A 16,902-nucleotide genomic window follows, 5' to 3' on the forward strand; every position below is an offset into this window, starting at 1 on the left:
ACTGAATACACTAGGATACAGCCTAGAGGGAGACTGAATACAGTAGGATACAGCCTAGAGGGAGACTGAATACACTAGGATACCGCCTAGAGGGAGACTGAATACACTAGGATACAGCCTAGAGATAGACTGAATACACTAGGATACAGCCTAGAGAGAGACTGAATACACTAGGATACAGCATAAATAGAGACTGGATACACTAGGATACAGCCTAGAGAGAGACTGAATACACTAGGATACAGCCTAGAGAGAGACTGGATACACTAGGATACAGCATAAATAGAGACTGGATACACTAGGATACAGCATAAATAGAGACTGAATACACTAGGATACAGCATAAATAGAGAGACTGAATACACTAGGATACAGCCTAGAGGGAGACTGAATACACTAGGATACAGCCTAGAGGGAGACTGAATACACTAGGATACAGCCTAGAGGGAGACTGAATACACTAGGATACAGCCTAGAGAGAGACTGAATACACTAGGATACCGCCTAGAGGGAGACTGAATACACTAGGATACAGCCTAGAGGGAGACTGAATACACTAGGATACCGCCTAGAGGGAGACTGAATACACTAGGATACCGCCTAGAGAGAGACTGAATACACTAGGATACAGCCTAGAGGGAGACTGAATACACTAGGATACAGCATAAATAGAGACTGGATACACTAGGATACAGCCTAGAGGGAGACTGAATACACTAGGATACAGCCTAGAGGGAGACTGAATACACTAGGATACAGCCTAGAGAGAGACTGGATACACTAGGATACAGCCTAGAGGGAGACTGGATACACTAGGATACAGCCTAGAGCGAGACTGTATACACTAGGATACAGCCTAGAGGGAGACTGAATACACTAGGATACAGCCTAGAGCGAGACTGTATACACTAGGATACAGCCTAGAGGGAGACTGAATACACTAGGATACAGCCTAGAGAGAGACTGAATACACTAGGATACAGCCTAGAGGGAGACTGAATACACTAGGATACAGCCTAGAGGGAGACTGAATACACTAGGATACAGCCTAGAGGGAGACTGAATACACTAGGATACAGCCTAGAGAGAGACTGAATACACTAGGATACAGCCTAGGGAGAGACTGAATACACTAGGATACAGCCTAGAGAGAGACTGAATGCACTAGATTACAGCCTAGAGGGGGACTAAATACACTAGGATACAGCCTAGAGAGAGACTGAATACACTAGGATGCAGCCTAGAGAGAGACTGAATACTATAGGATACAGCCTAGAGAGAGATTGAATACACTAGGATACAGCATAAATAGAGACTGGATACACTAGGATACAGCATAAATAGAGACTGGATACACTAGGATACAGCCTAGAGAGAGACTGGATACACTAGGATACAGCCTAGAGGGAGACTGAATACACTAGGATACAGCATAAATAGAGACTGAATACACTAGGATACAGCCTAGAGAGAGACTGAATACTCTAGGATACAGCCTAGAGAGAGACTGAATACACTAGGATACAGCCTAGAGGGAGACTGAATACACTAGGATACAGCCTAGAGGGAGACTGAATACACTAGGATACAGCCTAGAGAGAGATTGAATACACTAGGATACAGCATAAATAGAGACTGAATACACTAGGATACAGCCTAGAGAGAGATTGAATACACTCGGATACAGCCTAGAGAGAGACTGAATACACTAGGATACAGCATAAATAGAGACTGAATACACTAGGATACAGCCTAGAGGGAGACTGAATACACTAGGATACAGCCTAGAGAGAGATTGAATACACTAGGATACACCATAAAGAGCTAGCTTTCAGCCTCCAGCCTCCACGCCACGAGCTAGCTTTCAGCCTCCACGTCAGAACTAGCTTTCAGCCTCCACGTCAGAACTAGCTTTCAGCCTCCACGTCAGAACTAGCTTTCAGCCTCCACGTCAGAACTAGCTTTCAGCCTCCACGTCAGAACTAGCTTTTAGCCTCCACGTCAGAACTAGCTTTCAGCCTCCACGTCAGAACTAGCTTTCAGCCTCCACGTCAGAACTAGCTTTCAGCCTCCACGTCAGAACTAGCTTTCAGCCTCCACGTCAGAACTAGCTTTCAGCCTCCACGTCAGAACTAGCTTTCAGCCTCCACGTCAGAACTAGCTTTCAGCCTCCACGTCAGAACTAGCTTTCAGCCTCCACGTCAGAACTAGCTTTCAGCCTCCACGTCAGAACTAGCTTTCAGCCTCCACGTCAGAACTAGCTTTCAGCCTCCACGTCAGAACTAGCTTTCACCCTCCATGTCAGAACTAGCTTTCAGCCTCCATGTCAGAACTAGCTTTCAGCCTCCACGTCACAACTAGCTTTCAGCCTCCACGTCAGAACTAGCTTTCAGCCTCCACGTCAGAACTAGCTTTCAGCCTCCACGTCAGAACTAGCTTTCAGCCTCCACGTCAGAACTAGCTTTCAGCCTCCACGTCAGAACTAGCTTTCAGCCTCCACGTCAGAACTAGCTTTCAGCCTCCACACCAGAACTAGCTTTCAGCCTCCACACCAGAACTAGCTTTCAGCCTCCATGTCAGAACTAGCTTTCAGCCTCCATGTCAGAACTAGCTTTCAGCCTCCATGTCAGAACTAGCTTTCAGCCTCCATGTCAGAACTAGCTTTCAGCCTCCATGTCAGAACTAGCTTTCAGCCTCCATGTCAGAACTAGCTTTCAGCCTCCATGTCAGAACTAGCTTTCAGCCTCCATGTCAGAACTAGCTTTCAGCCTCCACACCAGAACTAGCTTTCAGCCTCCATGTCAGAACTAGCTTTCAGCCTCCATGTCAGAACTAGCTTTCAGCCTCCATGTCAGAACTAGCTTTCAGCCTCCATGTCAGAACTAGCTTTCAGCCTCCATGTCAGAACTAGCTTTCAGCCTCCATGTCAGAACTAGCTTTCAGCCTCCACATCAATCACGCTTTTTTATTTATCTTTTGTTCTCCCCCTCTCTCTTCTTATAATCTGTTTTGTAAATGCATTGTCTGTGAGTGGATGTGTGTGTGTGTGCCCGTAAGTGTCTGCACGTAGTATGTGAGTGCACGCACAAGTGTTTGTGTAGTGTTGGTGAATGGGTTTGCTCTTAACGGCTTTCACCGCCTGGACTGAGACCAGCTGAGATCGTAATGACCCAGTCAACGTTCAAGTACAGTTTATTCTGGCTATGACCTTTAACCCTTCACCTCTGTGATTGAATTCTGACCCCTAATAGAAGCTAACAGAGGAGAAGTACGAGGTGCACCGATGCGTGCCAGAGGCGGCCATTTTGGTGTGTTGCACGACAGAGCCCAAACTCACCCTGAAGGTCACCCTCAGCTCTCCACAGATGAGAGAAGACAGCGACACGGATGAACAAGGTACCAGGGATGAACAAGGTACCACACACATGTCTTTGTAAAACCTAGCTGCTGTTTTCCTGTTTATGTTTGTCTGTTGTCTCTTCCTCCCCCCTCCAACTGAGGTGGTGAAATGGGGGTAGGGGGAAGAGGAATTCAAAGGGGGGGGTGTGTCGAGCAACAGCAGTGTTGTTAGCAGCGCTCCTCTGGGACACAGTAAGCTTGATCAGTGAATATATCCATGTTCCCTGCTCCTCCCTGTGCCTGTATTCCTCCACCTTGGGGAGACAATACATGCATAAGACACTAGTTCTTGTTCAAACCAAATAGACAGGTGCACGCACACAGTCTGGGCCATATAAGGCTCAGGGCTCATGTAGTCTCAAATCGGTATTAACATGTCTTCCTGCAAGCCAAAAGAAAAGTGGTAGATGTTTAGTGGCGGCCATAGTGATTCTTCACCCTACTATGCTGCCCTGTAGCTTGTAATGTTGTCAACAGCTTGGCTACATTGGCCTGTAAAACATCCTTGGGCCTCTTTGTCAGGGCTAACTAAACACAGCTGCAGGGCTAACTAAACACAGCTGCAGGGCTAACTAAACACAGCTGCAGGGCTAACTAAACACAGCTGCAGGGCTAACTAAACACAGCTAGAGGGCTAACTAAACACAGCTAGAGGGCTAACTAAACACAGCTGCAGGGCTAACTAAACACAGCTAGAGGGCTAACTAAACACAGCTAGAGGGCTAACTAAACACAGCTGCAGGGCTAACTAAACACAGCTGCGAGGCTAACGAATCACAGCTGCGGGGCTAATTAAACACAGCTGCAGGGCTAACTAAACACAGCTGCGAGGCTAACGAATCACAGCTGCGGGGCTAATTAAACACAGCTGCGGGGCTAACTGAAGACAGCTGCGGGGCTAACTGAAGACAGCTGCGGGGCTAACTGAACACAGCTGCGGTGCTAACGAAACAGCTGCGGTGCTAACGAAACAGCTGCGGTGCTAAGTAAACACAGCTGCGGGGCTAAGTAAACACAGCTGCGGGGCTAAGTAAACACAGCTGCGGGGCTAAGTAAACACAGCTGCGGGGCTAAGTAAACAGTTGCAGGGCTAACTGAACAGTTGCAGGGCTAACTAAACAGTTGCAGGGCTAACTAAACAGTTGCAGGGCTAACTAAACAGCTGCAGGGCTAACTAAACAGCTGCAGGGCTAACTAAACAGCTGCAGGGCTAACTAAACAGGCCATCACTAACCCTGACTAAGCAGGATGAGAGACAGAGATGGGGTTCAAATCCAGTCAATTCCGAAAGGAAACAAAATTCAAATTTCAAAGGGTGGGGGGAGGGAATCTAGACCCGACAAATCAATACCGGAGCCATCCATCGTGTTCCCGTTCCATCCTGCTCGAGAGTAAGGTCTAAATAAGAGTTGATACGGGTACGGCTGTAGATCACAGTGAACGACAAGCCCCTCTCGTACCCAACGTTTTTCTAGCGAGAGACAGACGGGTCAAGGACCCTGTCCCAGTGAGGAACGGCTCAATATTACACAGCAGACTGAACCCAGGCTGCACCCAGGCTGCTGGCTGTACACAGTGTGTCTTCAGTGTACACAGCCTGTACACAGCTGATAGAACACAGACATTTCCAGGGTCGAATACCGTTGCATTGATTAGAAAGTGAGGCATGATTGACATGAAGATGGAAACAATGTGATTGGTTTGGTCTCAACATACATTTAGCTCTAAGGGTGTAAAATCGCCTGTCGTGCCTTGCCACTTTGGATGGTAATGTCTATGAACCGACCATCAGTCCTAGTTCTGTCTGTACTCAGCTGAAAGACCATGACCATTTCAAGGGTTTAATGTTGCCCACTCTGGATGACACGCTGCATTGAGAGCCAGTCCATTTACATCTGAATGTGGCACCAGATCACTAGCGAGCACTTGGTGTGGCTGGCTGGTGAGGGAAGGGAGAGCCAGTCCATTTACATCTGAATGTGGCACCAGATCACTAGTGAGCACTTGGTGTGGCTGGCTGGTGAGGGAAGGGAGAGCCAGTCCATTTACATCCGAATGTGGCACCAGATCACTAGCGAGCACTTGGTGTGGCTGGCTGGTGAGGGAAGGGAGAGCCAGTCCATTTACATCTGAATGTGGCACCAGATCACTAGTGAGCACTTGGTGTGGCTGGCTGGTGAGGGAAGGGAGAGCCAGTCCATTTACATCCGAATGTGGCACCAGATCACTAGCGAGCACTTGGTGTGGCTGGCTGGTGAGGGAAGGGAGTGGGAGGGGCTTCTTCTGAGACAGACTGTTACTCATCAAGGCCATTTAAATAGAATGATAGATATGAATGCACTTCTGCTTTAAATTCTATAAAGATAGATAGGGGCAATACCATGAATACATGTTGCCTATGTAGCTTGTTTCTGGTCACAGGTTCAGGAATTCACTTAAAATAAAAGCCCATAGTCAGTCAATAAATAATATAACACTAGTTATATTGACTCACAATCTGTGGATAAAAAAATAAAAGATATAGTTGAAGTCAGAAGTTTACGTACACTTAGGTTGGAGTCAACCAATCCACAAATTTCTTGTTAACAAACAATAGTTTTGGCAAGTCTGTTAGGACATCTACTTGTGCGTAACACAAGTAATTTTTCCAGCAATTGTTTACAGACAAATTATTTCACTTATAATTCACTTATAATTCACTATCACAATTCCAGTGGGTCAGAAGTTTACATACACTACGTTGACTGTGCCTTTAAACAGCTTGGAAAATTCCATAAAATTATGTCATGGCTTCGGATAGGCTAATTGACCTAATTTGAGTCAATTGGAGGTGTACCTGTAGATGTATTTCAAGGCCTACCTTCAAACTAGGTGCCTCTTTGCTTAATATCATGGGAAAATCAAAAGAAATCAGCCAAGACCTCAGAAAAAAATTGTAGACCTCCACAAGTCTGGTTCATCCTTGGGAGCAATATCCAAACGCCTGAAGGTACCGCATTCATCTGTACAAACAATAGTACACAAGTATAAACACCAAGGGACCACACAGCCGTCATACTGCTCAGGAAGGAGACGTGTTCTGTCTCCTAAAGATGAACGTACTTTGGTGCGAAAAGTGCAAATCAATCACAGAACAACAGCAAAGGACCTTGTGAAGATGCTTGAGGAAACAGGTACAAATGTATCTATATCCACATTTAAACAAGTCCTATATCGACATAACATAACCTGAAAGGCCGCTCAGCAAGGAATAAGGCACTGCTCTAAAACCGCCATAAAATAGCCAGACTACGGTTTGCAACTGCACATGAGGACAAAGATCGTACTTTTTGGAGAAATGTCCTCTGGTCTGATGGAACAAAAATAGAACTGTTTGGCCATAGTGACCATCATTATGTTTGGATGAAAAGGGGGAGGCTTGCAAGCCGAAGAACACCATCCCAACCGTGAAGCACGGGGGTGACAGCATCATGTTGTGGGGATGCTTTGCTGCAGGAGGGACTGGTGCAATTCACAAAATAGATGGCATCATGTGGAAGGAAAATTAGGTTGATATATTGAAGCAACATCTCAAGACATCAGTCAGGAAGCTTCATTAAATAGTACCGGCAAAACACGAGTCTCTTCGTCAACAGTGTCGAGGCAACTCCGGAAATACTGGCCTTCTAGGCAGAGAAAACGCCATATCTCAGACTGGCCAATAAAAATGTAAGATTAAGATGGGCAAAGGAACACAGACACTGGACAGACAAACTCTGCCTAGAAGGCCAGTATCCTGGAGTTGCCTCTTCATTGTTGACGTTGAGACTGGTGTTTTGTGGGTACTATTTAATGAAGCTGCCATTTGAGGAATTGTGAGGCATCTGTTTCTCAAACTAGACACTTTAATGTACTTGTCCTCTTGCTCAGTTGTGCACTGGGGCCTCCCACTCCTCTTTCTATTCTGGTTAGAGGCAGTTTGAGCTGTTCTGTGAAGGGAGTAGTACACATTGTTGTACGAGATCTTAAGTTTCTTGGCAATGTCTTTCATGGAATAGCCTTCATTTCTCAGAACAAGAATAAACTGATGAGTTTCTTCTGAAAGTTCTTTGTTTCTGGTCATTTTGAGCCTGTAATCGAACCTACAAATGCTGATGCTCCAGATACTCAACTAGTCTAAAGAAGGCCAGTTGTATTGCTTCTTTAATCAGAACAACAGTTTTCAGCTGTGCTAACAAAATTGCAAAAGGGTTTTCTAATAATAACTTCTTAATAACTTCAGGCGCCGACAGAGATGGCCGCCTCGCTTCGCGTTCCTAGGAAACTATGCAGTTTTTCTTTTTTTACGTGTTATTTCTTACATTAGTACCCCAGGTCATCTTAGGTTTCATTACATACAGTCGAGAAGAACTACTGAATATAAGATCAGCGTCAACTCACCATCAGTACGACCAAGAATATGTTTTTCGCGACGCGGATCCTGTGTTCTGCCTTACAAACAGGACAACGGAGTGGATTCCACGCAACGACCCAAAAAAACGACTCCGAAAAAGAGGGAAACGAGGCGGTCTTCTGGTCAGACTCCGGAGACGGGCACACCGTGCACCACTCCCTAGCATTCTTCTTGCCAATGTCCAGTCTCTTGACAACAAGGACGATGAAATCCGAGTATGGGTAGCATTCCAGAGGGACATCAGAGACTGCAACGTTCTTTGCTTCACGGAAACATGGCTCACTGGAGAGACGCTATCCGAGGCGGTGCAGCCAACGGGTTTCTCCACGCATCGCGCCGACAGAAACAAACATCTTTCTGGTAAGAAGAGGGGTGGGGGCGTATGCCTTATGGCTAACGTGACATGGTGTGATGAAAGAAACATACAGGAACTCAAATCCTTCTGTTCACCGGATTTAGAATTCCTCACAATCAAATGTAGACCGCATTATCTACCAAGAGAATTCTCTTCGATTATAATCACAGCCGTATATATCCCCCCCCAAGCAGACACATCGATGGCTCTGAACGAACTTTATTTAACTCTCTGCAAACTGGAAACGATTTATCCGGAGGCTGCATTCATTGTAGCTGGGGATTTTAACAAGGCTAATCTGAAAACAAGACTCCCTAAATTTTATCAGCATATCGATTGCGCAACCAGGGGTGGAAAAACCTTGGATCATTGTTACTCTAACTTCCGCGACGCATATAAGGCCCTGCCCCGCCCCCCTTTCGGAAAAGCTGACCACGACTCCATTTTGTTGATCCCTGCCTACAGACAGAAACTAAAACAAGAGGCTCCCACGCTGAGGTCTGTCCAACGCTGGTCCGACCAAGCTGACTCCACACTCCAAGACTGCTTCCATCACGTGGACTGGGACATGTTTCGTATTGCGTCAGATAACAATATTGACGAATACGCTGATTCAGTGTGCGAGTTCATTAGAACGTGCGTTGAAGATGTCGTTCCCATAGCAACGATTAAAACATTCCCTAACCAGAAACCGTGGATTGATGGCATCATTCGTGTGGAACTGAAAGCGCGAACCACTGCTTTTAATCAGGGCAAGGTGTCTGGTAACATGACCGAACACAAACAGTGCAGCTATTCCCTCCGCAAGGCTATCAAACAAGCTAAGCGTCAGTACAGAGACAAAGTAGAATCTCAATTCAACGGCTCAGACACAAGAGGCATGTGGCAGGGTCTACAGTCAATCACGGACTACAGGAAGAAATCCAGCCCAGTCACGGACCAGGATGTCTTGCTCCCAGGCAGACTAAATAACTTTTTTGCCCGCTTTGAGGACAATACAGTGCCACTGACACGGCCTGCAACGAAAACATGCGGTCTCTCCTTCACTGCAGCCGAGGTGAGTAAGACATTTAAACGTGTTAACCCTCGCAAGGCTGCAGGCCCAGACGGCATCCCCAGCCGCGCCCTCAGAGCATGCGCAGACCAGCTGGCCGGTGTGTTTACGGACATATTCAATCAATCCCTATACCAGTCTGCTGTTCCCACATGCTTCAAGAGGGCCACCATTGTTCCTGTTCCCAAGAAAGCTAAGGTAACTGAGCTAAACGACTACCGCCCCGTAGCACTCACATCCGTCATCATGAAGTGCTTTGAGAGACTAGTCAAGGACCATATCACCTCCACCCTACCTGACACCCTAGACCCACTCCAATTTGCTTACCGCCCAAATAGGTCCACAGACGATGCAATCTCAACCACACTGCACACTGCCCTAACCCATCTGGACAAGAGGAATACCTATGTGAGAATGCTGTTCATCGACTACAGCTCGGCATTCAACACCATAGTACCCTCCAAGCTCGTCATCAAGCTCGAGACCCTGGGTCTCGACCCCGCCCTGTGCAACTGGGTACTGGACTTCCTGACGGGCCGCCCCCAGGTGGTGAGGGTAGGCAACAACATCTCCTCCCCGCTGATCCTCAACACTGGGGCCCCACAAGGGTGCGTTCTGAGCCCTCCAACTCAATCATCAAGTTTGCGGACGACACAACAGTGGTAGGCTTGATTACCAACAACGACGAGACGGCCTACAGGGAGGAGGTGAGGGCCCTCGGAGTGTGGTGTCAGGAAAATAACCTCACACTCAACGTCAACAAAACTAAGGAGATGATTGTGGACTTCAGGAAACAGCAGAGGGAACACCCCCCTATACACATCAATGGAACAGTAGTGGAGAGGGTAGCAAGTTTTAAGTTCCTCGGCATACACATCACAGACAAACTGAATTGGTCCACTCACACAGACAGCATCGTGAAGAAGGCGCAGCAGCGCCTCTTCAACCTCAGGAGGCTGAATAAATTCGGCTTGTCACCAAAAGCACTCACAAACTTCTACAGATGCACAATCGAGAGCATCCTGGCGGGCTGTATCACCGCCTGGTATGGCAACTGCTCCGCCCTCAACCGTAAGGCTCTCCAGAGGGTAGTGAGGTCTGCACAACGCATCACCGGGGGCAAACTACCTGCCCTCTAGGACACCTACACCACCCGATGTTACAGGAAGGCCATAAAGATCATCAAGGACATCAACCACCCGAGCCACTGCCTGTTCACCCCGCTATCATCCAGAAGGCGAGGTCAGTACAGGTGCATCAAAGCTGGGACCGAGAGACTGAAAAACAGCTTCTATCTCAAGGCCATCAGACTGTTAAACAGCCATCACTAACATTGAGTGGCTGCTGCCAACACACTGACAATGACACTGACTCAACTCCAGCCACTTTAATAATGGGAAGTGATGGGAAATGATGTAAATATATCACTAGCCACTTTAAACAATGCTACCTTATATAATGTTACTTACCCTACATTATTCATCTCATATGCATACGTATATACTGCACTCTATATCATCGACTGCATCCTTATGTAATACATGTATCACTAGCCACTTTAAACTATGCCACTTTGTTTACATACTCATCTCATATGTATATACTGTACTCGATATCATCTACTGTATCTTGCCTATGCTGCTCTGTACCATCACTCATTCATATATCCTTATGTACATATTCTTTATCCTCCTGTATAAGACAGTAGTTTTGGAATTGTTAGTTAGATTACTTGTTGGTTATTACTGCATTGTCGGAACTAGAAGCACAAGCATTTCGCTACGCTCGCATTAACATCTGCTAACCATGTGTATGTGACATATAAAATTTGATTTGATTTAATGATCAATTATCCCTTTAAAATGATACATTTGGATTAGCTAACACAACGTGCCATTGGAACACAGGAGTGATGGTTGCTGATAATGGGCCTCTGTACGCCTATGTAGATATTCCATAAAACATCTGCCGTTTCCATCTACCATAGTCATTTACAACATAAACAATGTCTACACTGTATTTCTGATCAATTTCATGTTATTTTAATGGACAAATGTGCTTTTCTTTCAAAAACAAGGTCATTTCTAAGTGACCCCAGACTTTTGGGCAGTACAGTGTATATATTTATATCCCATTCTTATTTCACCAGTGGAGGGTGTTGAGCTGTCCGACCCTGCAGACATGCTGGACAGGCACAGATGCCTGGTGGCCCTGGCGGCTCTGCGACATGCCAAATGGTTCCAGGTTGGCTCTCAGTTCTACTTAACCTCGCCATTGTTATTTGTAGCCTTATGATCATAGGAACATGAATGAATCAATGAAATAAATCAAAATATATAATTTATTTGAAATGGCAGCTATCTGCAAACTATAATTGAAAACATTCTTATGATAAAATAATAAATTTTTCTCATACAAAAATGACTCATTCATTTAATCTCTCAATCGTGCTCTGTGTAGTACAATAGCCAAGAGAGAGAGAGCGAGAGAGAGAGAATTGTAAGGCTACAAAAGCAATTGTTTATTTTGGCTGTTCTGAAACCTTCCTGACTGACAAAATATGACAAAACAATACTTTTCTCTCATACAAAAATGACTCATTCATTTCATATCTCAATGGTGCTCTGTCAATGCTTACCTTTCTTTTGGCTGTTCTGAAACCTGCCTGACTGTCACAATTGTAAACCTTTTTTCTACCACTCTCAACTCAACAATGCAACAAAAACCACAACTTAGTTCCGGACTATTCAGCTCCATTTACTAACGTTTCATTCACTGACATTGTACAGTAGTACTCCTCTTGTACTCATATCGTTGTTACCTCCTCTCCCTCTCCTCTCAGGCCAGAGTAAACGGCTTGAAGTCGTGTGTCATCATCCTCAGGATCCTAAGAGACATGAGCAATAGACTGCCAGCCTGGGAGCCACTCAAAGGATGGGTGAGTCTGTCTGTACAAAGTCTGTCACAGTCTGCACAGTTGAAAGGGGTACAACCCATCCACAGGCCTGCACCCGACCCTAACCAGCCAATATAGAACATGCGCTGTAGGCTAGTCAGAGATGGCGGAACGATTTTTTGAGGGGGGATGCAGGATTTTCGTTGTCTGATTTAGATATGTTTCTGCTTATAGTGTGTAGGCTATTTGTTGATTAGCATGTAGGCTATTTGTTGATTAGCATGTAGGCTATTTGGTGATTAGCGTGTAGGCTAGTTGGTGATTAGCGTGTAGGCTAGTTGGTGATTAGCGTGTAGGCTATTTGGTGATTTGCGTGTAGGCTATTTGGTGATTTGCGTGTAGGCTATTTGGTGATTTGCGTGTAAGCTATTTGGTGATTAGCGTGTAGGCTATTTGGTGATTAGCGTGTAGGCTATTTGGTGATTGGCGTGTAGGCTATTTGGTGATTGGCGTGTAGGCTATTTGGTGATTGGTGTGTAGGCTATTTGGTGATTGGTGTGTAGACTATTTGGTGATTGGTGTGTAGGCTATTTGGGGATTAGTGTGTAGGCTATTTGGGGATTAGTGTGTAGGCTATTTGGTGAACGTACAGTTAGGCCCTATATTTTAGGCTTACCCACTAATGACAGATAACCTAAAATAATGAAAGAAAAACCTCAATGTAGCCTACAGATATCAATTAACACAAAAATTATACATAGTTTTTAAAAAAAGGCATTGTTTTCTCTTTATTCAACCCGCCACCCACCCGCCCTCCATCCACACAATATTTCATGACCCTAAACCAGCCTGCCCCGTGGATATAACCGTGGAGACTCTGGGTTATGCGTCAACCCAATGATATAACCGTGGGGACTGCGGGTTATGAGTCAACCCAATGATATAACCGTGGGGACTGCGGGTTATGAGTCAACCCGATGATATAACCGTGGGGACTGCGGGTTATGAGTCAACCCGATGATATAACCGTGGGGACTGCGGGTTATGAGTCAACCCGATGATATAACCGTGGGGACTGCGGGTTATGCGTCAACCCGATGATATAACCGTGGAGACTGCGGGTTATGCGTCAACCCGATGATATAACCGTGGGGACTGTGGGTTATGAGTCAACCCGATGATATAACCGTGGAGACTGCGGGTTATGCATCAACCCGATGATATAACCGTGTGGATTGCGGGTTATGAGTCATCCCGCTCATCACTAGTGTACAGGTGTAGTTTGCACATCCAGCATATTCCCAGTCGCAAGGAGAAAATAATAAACTGCATTTAAAAAATAAAGAAACTCCAGCATATAGTTATTCTTCAATGTTTCCATTAACAATCTCTCCGAACAAAAGTGGGTTGTGTGCCACTAACAGCTGCTCTGATCTCTCTGTCCTTACTTGAACTTAATCCTGAACTTAATCTTGATCTCTCTCCTTCTCATCCCAAGCCCCTGGAGCTGATTTGTGAGAAGGCCATAGCCACGTGTAACCGGCCGCTGGGTGCAGGGGAAGCCCTACGTAGAGTCATGGAGTGTCTGGCCTCGGGAATCCTGCTTCCAGGTACAGTACCTACCAATCTCTCTCTCTCTCCCTCTCTCTCTTCTAGGTTTTCTGTCTCTCTCTTTTCTTGTTCTTTCTCTCGCTCCCTCTGTCTATCTGTCTGTCTGTCTCTACTCTCTCTCTCTTCCCCGTTACAAACAGAAATGGGAAAACAACAATCCTGTTAATGCTTTCTGATGATCAGGTTGATTTTACGATATTGATATTTTAATACTAATTCATTAGTATTGAATGATTTTAGAATGAGAGGCTCATTCAGTTCACCTGAGCGAACAGTCAATAAGGAGAAGGAGGGGGAGGTCTGTATGAAATAAGGAGGAGGGGGGTCTGTATGAAATGAGGAGGAGGGGGAGGTCTGTATGAAATAAGGAGGAGGGGGGTCTGTATGAAATGAGGAGGAGGGGGGTCTGTATGAAATGAGGAGGAGGGGGAGGTATGTATGAAATGAGGAGGAGGGGGAGGTCGGTATGAAATGAGGAGGAGGGGGAGGTCGGTATGAAATGAGGAGGAGGGGGAGGTCGGTATGAAATGAGGAGGAGGGGGAGGTCTGTATGAAATGAGGAGGAGGAGGAGGGGGTTCTGGATTAAATAAGGAGGGGGGGGGGTCTGTAGGAAATAAGGAGGAGGGGGGGACTGTATGAAATAAGGAGGAGGGGGAGGTCTGTATGAAATAAGGAGGAGGAGGGGGTTCTGGATTAAATAAGGAGGGGGGGGGGTCTGTAGGAAATAAGGAGGAGGGGGGGACTGTATGAAACGGAGGGGGGGGGGTCTGTAGGAAATAAGGAGGAGGAGGAGGAGGAGGAGGGGGTTCTGGATTAAATAAGGAGGAGGGGGGGGCTGTATGAAATAAGGAGGAGGAGGGGGGGTCTGTAGGAAATAAAGAGGAGGGGGGGGGTCTTTTGGAAAGGAGGAGGAGGGGGAGATCTGTAGTTTTGAAAGCACAGGAAGGGATGGAACGTTATGATACTGTATTGATATTGTAAGGAAAGACCAGAAAATGATGTCTCATTGACGATGCCACTTTTGAATAAAGTCTCTTTCCGACCCCCAGGAGGACCAGGGTTACACGACCCATGTGAGAAGAAGCTGACCAACACCCTGACGGCCATGACAGACGAGGAGGCTGAGGCCATCACCTACAATGCACAGGTAACACCTCACTTCACACCTGTCACTTATAACTCGTGGGATATATAACCTTGCCTGAGACCTGATGCCCTGTGCTAATGCCCCAAAGGTTTTAGCTCAGTGGGCTAACACAGTCTTGTGGCATGCAGGAGACCTAGGTTTCAACCCAGTCGGTCATTCCTGGAGGCCATTACCTATAGCGTCCAGGTAGAGTCCTCGGTGTAGTTGTCTGCAGTGACTGTTTCGTGTTGACAGCAGCTGGCCAAGGGGACTCCATCCTCTTATCTCTTCTGTAGCCTGGAGATTAGACTCCTGTCAGACAGGGGAGAGCCCTTAAAGATGCTCTGCTCAGCTACCTACTCTTATCTGGGCTCTGGGCTGTGGTGAGTGGAGTGGGACCGCATCGATACACACCTTATCAATCCAGCCTCACCGCCTCCCACCCAGGATCTGAACCTTAATGATGAGCATGGAAAAGCACTGCCTCATTACCCCTGGGACGTTTGTGTGTGAGCCCGTATTTATGTGTATTTACATTCGGAAAGTGTGCAGACCAATCTACACACAATACCCCATAATGACAAACAAAAATTGGTTTTTAGAAATGGTTGCTAATTTATATCAAATTAAAACTGAAATATCACATTTATATAAGTATTCAGACCCTTTACTCAGTACTTTGTTGAAGCACCTTTGGCAGTGATTACAGCCTCGAGTCTTCTTGGGTATGATGCTACAAGCTTGGCAAACCTGTATGACTGCAACACCTGTATATATCTTCTCTGCAGATCCTCTCAAGCTCTGTCAGGTTAGATGGGGTGCATCGCTGCACAGCTATTTTCATCTCCAGAGATGTTAGATCTATGTGTGTGCGTGTGTCTGTGCCAATGTTTGTGTTGCTTCACAGTCCCTGCTGTTCCATAAGGTGTTTTTTAAAATCTGTTTTTTAAATGTCATTTTACTGCTGTCATGTGCTTATTACTGAGGAGTGACTTCCGTCTGGCCACTCTACCAAAAAGGCCTTGGTGGAGTGTTGCAGAGATGGTTGTCTTTCTAGATGGTTCTCCCATATCCACAGAGGAACTCAGGAGCTCTGTCAGAAAGACCATCGTGTTCTTGGTCACCTCCCTGACCAAGGCCCTTCTCCCCTGATTGTTCAGTTTGGCCGGGCAGCCAGCTCTAGGAAGAGTCTTGGTGGTTCAAAACTTCTTCCATTTAAGAATGATGGAGGCCACTGTGTTTTTGAGAATCTTCAATGCTGCAGAATTGTTTTGGTGTACCCTTCCCCAGATCTGTGCCTTATCACAATCCTGTCTCGGAGCTCTACGGAAAATTCCTTCGACCTCATAGAGTGGTTTTTGCTCTGACATTCACTGTCAACTGTGGGATGTTATATAGACAGTTTTTTGAGAGAGAGGATATAGAGAGGATAGAGAGAAGGATGGAGAGAGAGAATGGAGGTGTGTGTGCGTGCGTGCAGCCCCAAAGGCATATATTTTATCTTAGGTAAGTCTGTGCTTCTTCTCCTTTCATCATTCTCTCAGTGATGAACAGATGGTTTTAAACTGCCAATCACGATATCCACAATATATTTCCCTGCAGACATAGTCATAGATACAGTGAACCATGAAGACCCAATAGCTTCTCTATGTCACTAGTCTGAGCCACAGCAAAGTGCTGCTCAAATGATCTGCTTGTATTGTTTACCTGGAGTTAGTTCTGGAGCCACTGTTGCTAAGTAAACCCAGTAACACCTGGCAACTGTGATGGCAGTTGTTGCTGAAGAGGTACGTGTTCATAAAAACAAACAACAGTAAAACCAAATGTTTTATTTAAATGTATTTCTACTGTCTGTTTTAGATAGTAGACAGTTGAGGGGCTTTAAACCCCCATCGCCAGGGGGGGATGTGTGGTCTGGAGTTGGCAGCTTTACCACTAGACTACACTCCAGTTGTCCTGTCTTTCTCTTTGTCTGTCCTCCTGCCTGTCTCTTTCCTCCTTAGTCTGTTAAGTCTTTCTGTCTTTTTC

General features: G+C 46.0%; 1 protein-coding gene across 17 annotated transcripts in view; it reads left to right on the forward strand.

Moving 5' to 3' along the window:
• LOC109892349 (spermatid perinuclear RNA-binding protein) overlaps positions 1–16,902 on the forward strand; it is a 193,992-nt gene that overhangs the window by 151,483 nt on the left and 25,607 nt on the right. For 12 of the 17 annotated variants that reach the window (XM_031826219.1, XM_031826231.1, XM_031826230.1 and 9 more), the window contains 5 exons: positions 3,252–3,414; positions 11,390–11,484; positions 12,083–12,178; positions 13,635–13,746; positions 14,798–14,895. In XM_031826219.1, coding sequence (XP_031682079.1) covers positions 3,252–3,414; positions 11,390–11,484; positions 12,083–12,178; positions 13,635–13,746; positions 14,798–14,895 — 564 coding nt within the window. The remainder of the gene's footprint in view (positions 1–3,251; positions 3,415–11,389; positions 11,485–12,082; positions 12,179–13,634; positions 13,747–14,797; positions 14,896–16,902) is intronic. The other 5 variants (XM_031826236.1, XM_031826225.1, XM_031826229.1 and 2 more) reach the window with 1 other exon arrangement.

The sequence above is a fragment of the Oncorhynchus kisutch genome, linkage group LG6 (genome assembly GCF_002021735.2).
Source record: "Oncorhynchus kisutch isolate 150728-3 linkage group LG6, Okis_V2, whole genome shotgun sequence".
NCBI lineage: Eukaryota > Metazoa > Chordata > Actinopteri > Salmoniformes > Salmonidae > Oncorhynchus > Oncorhynchus kisutch.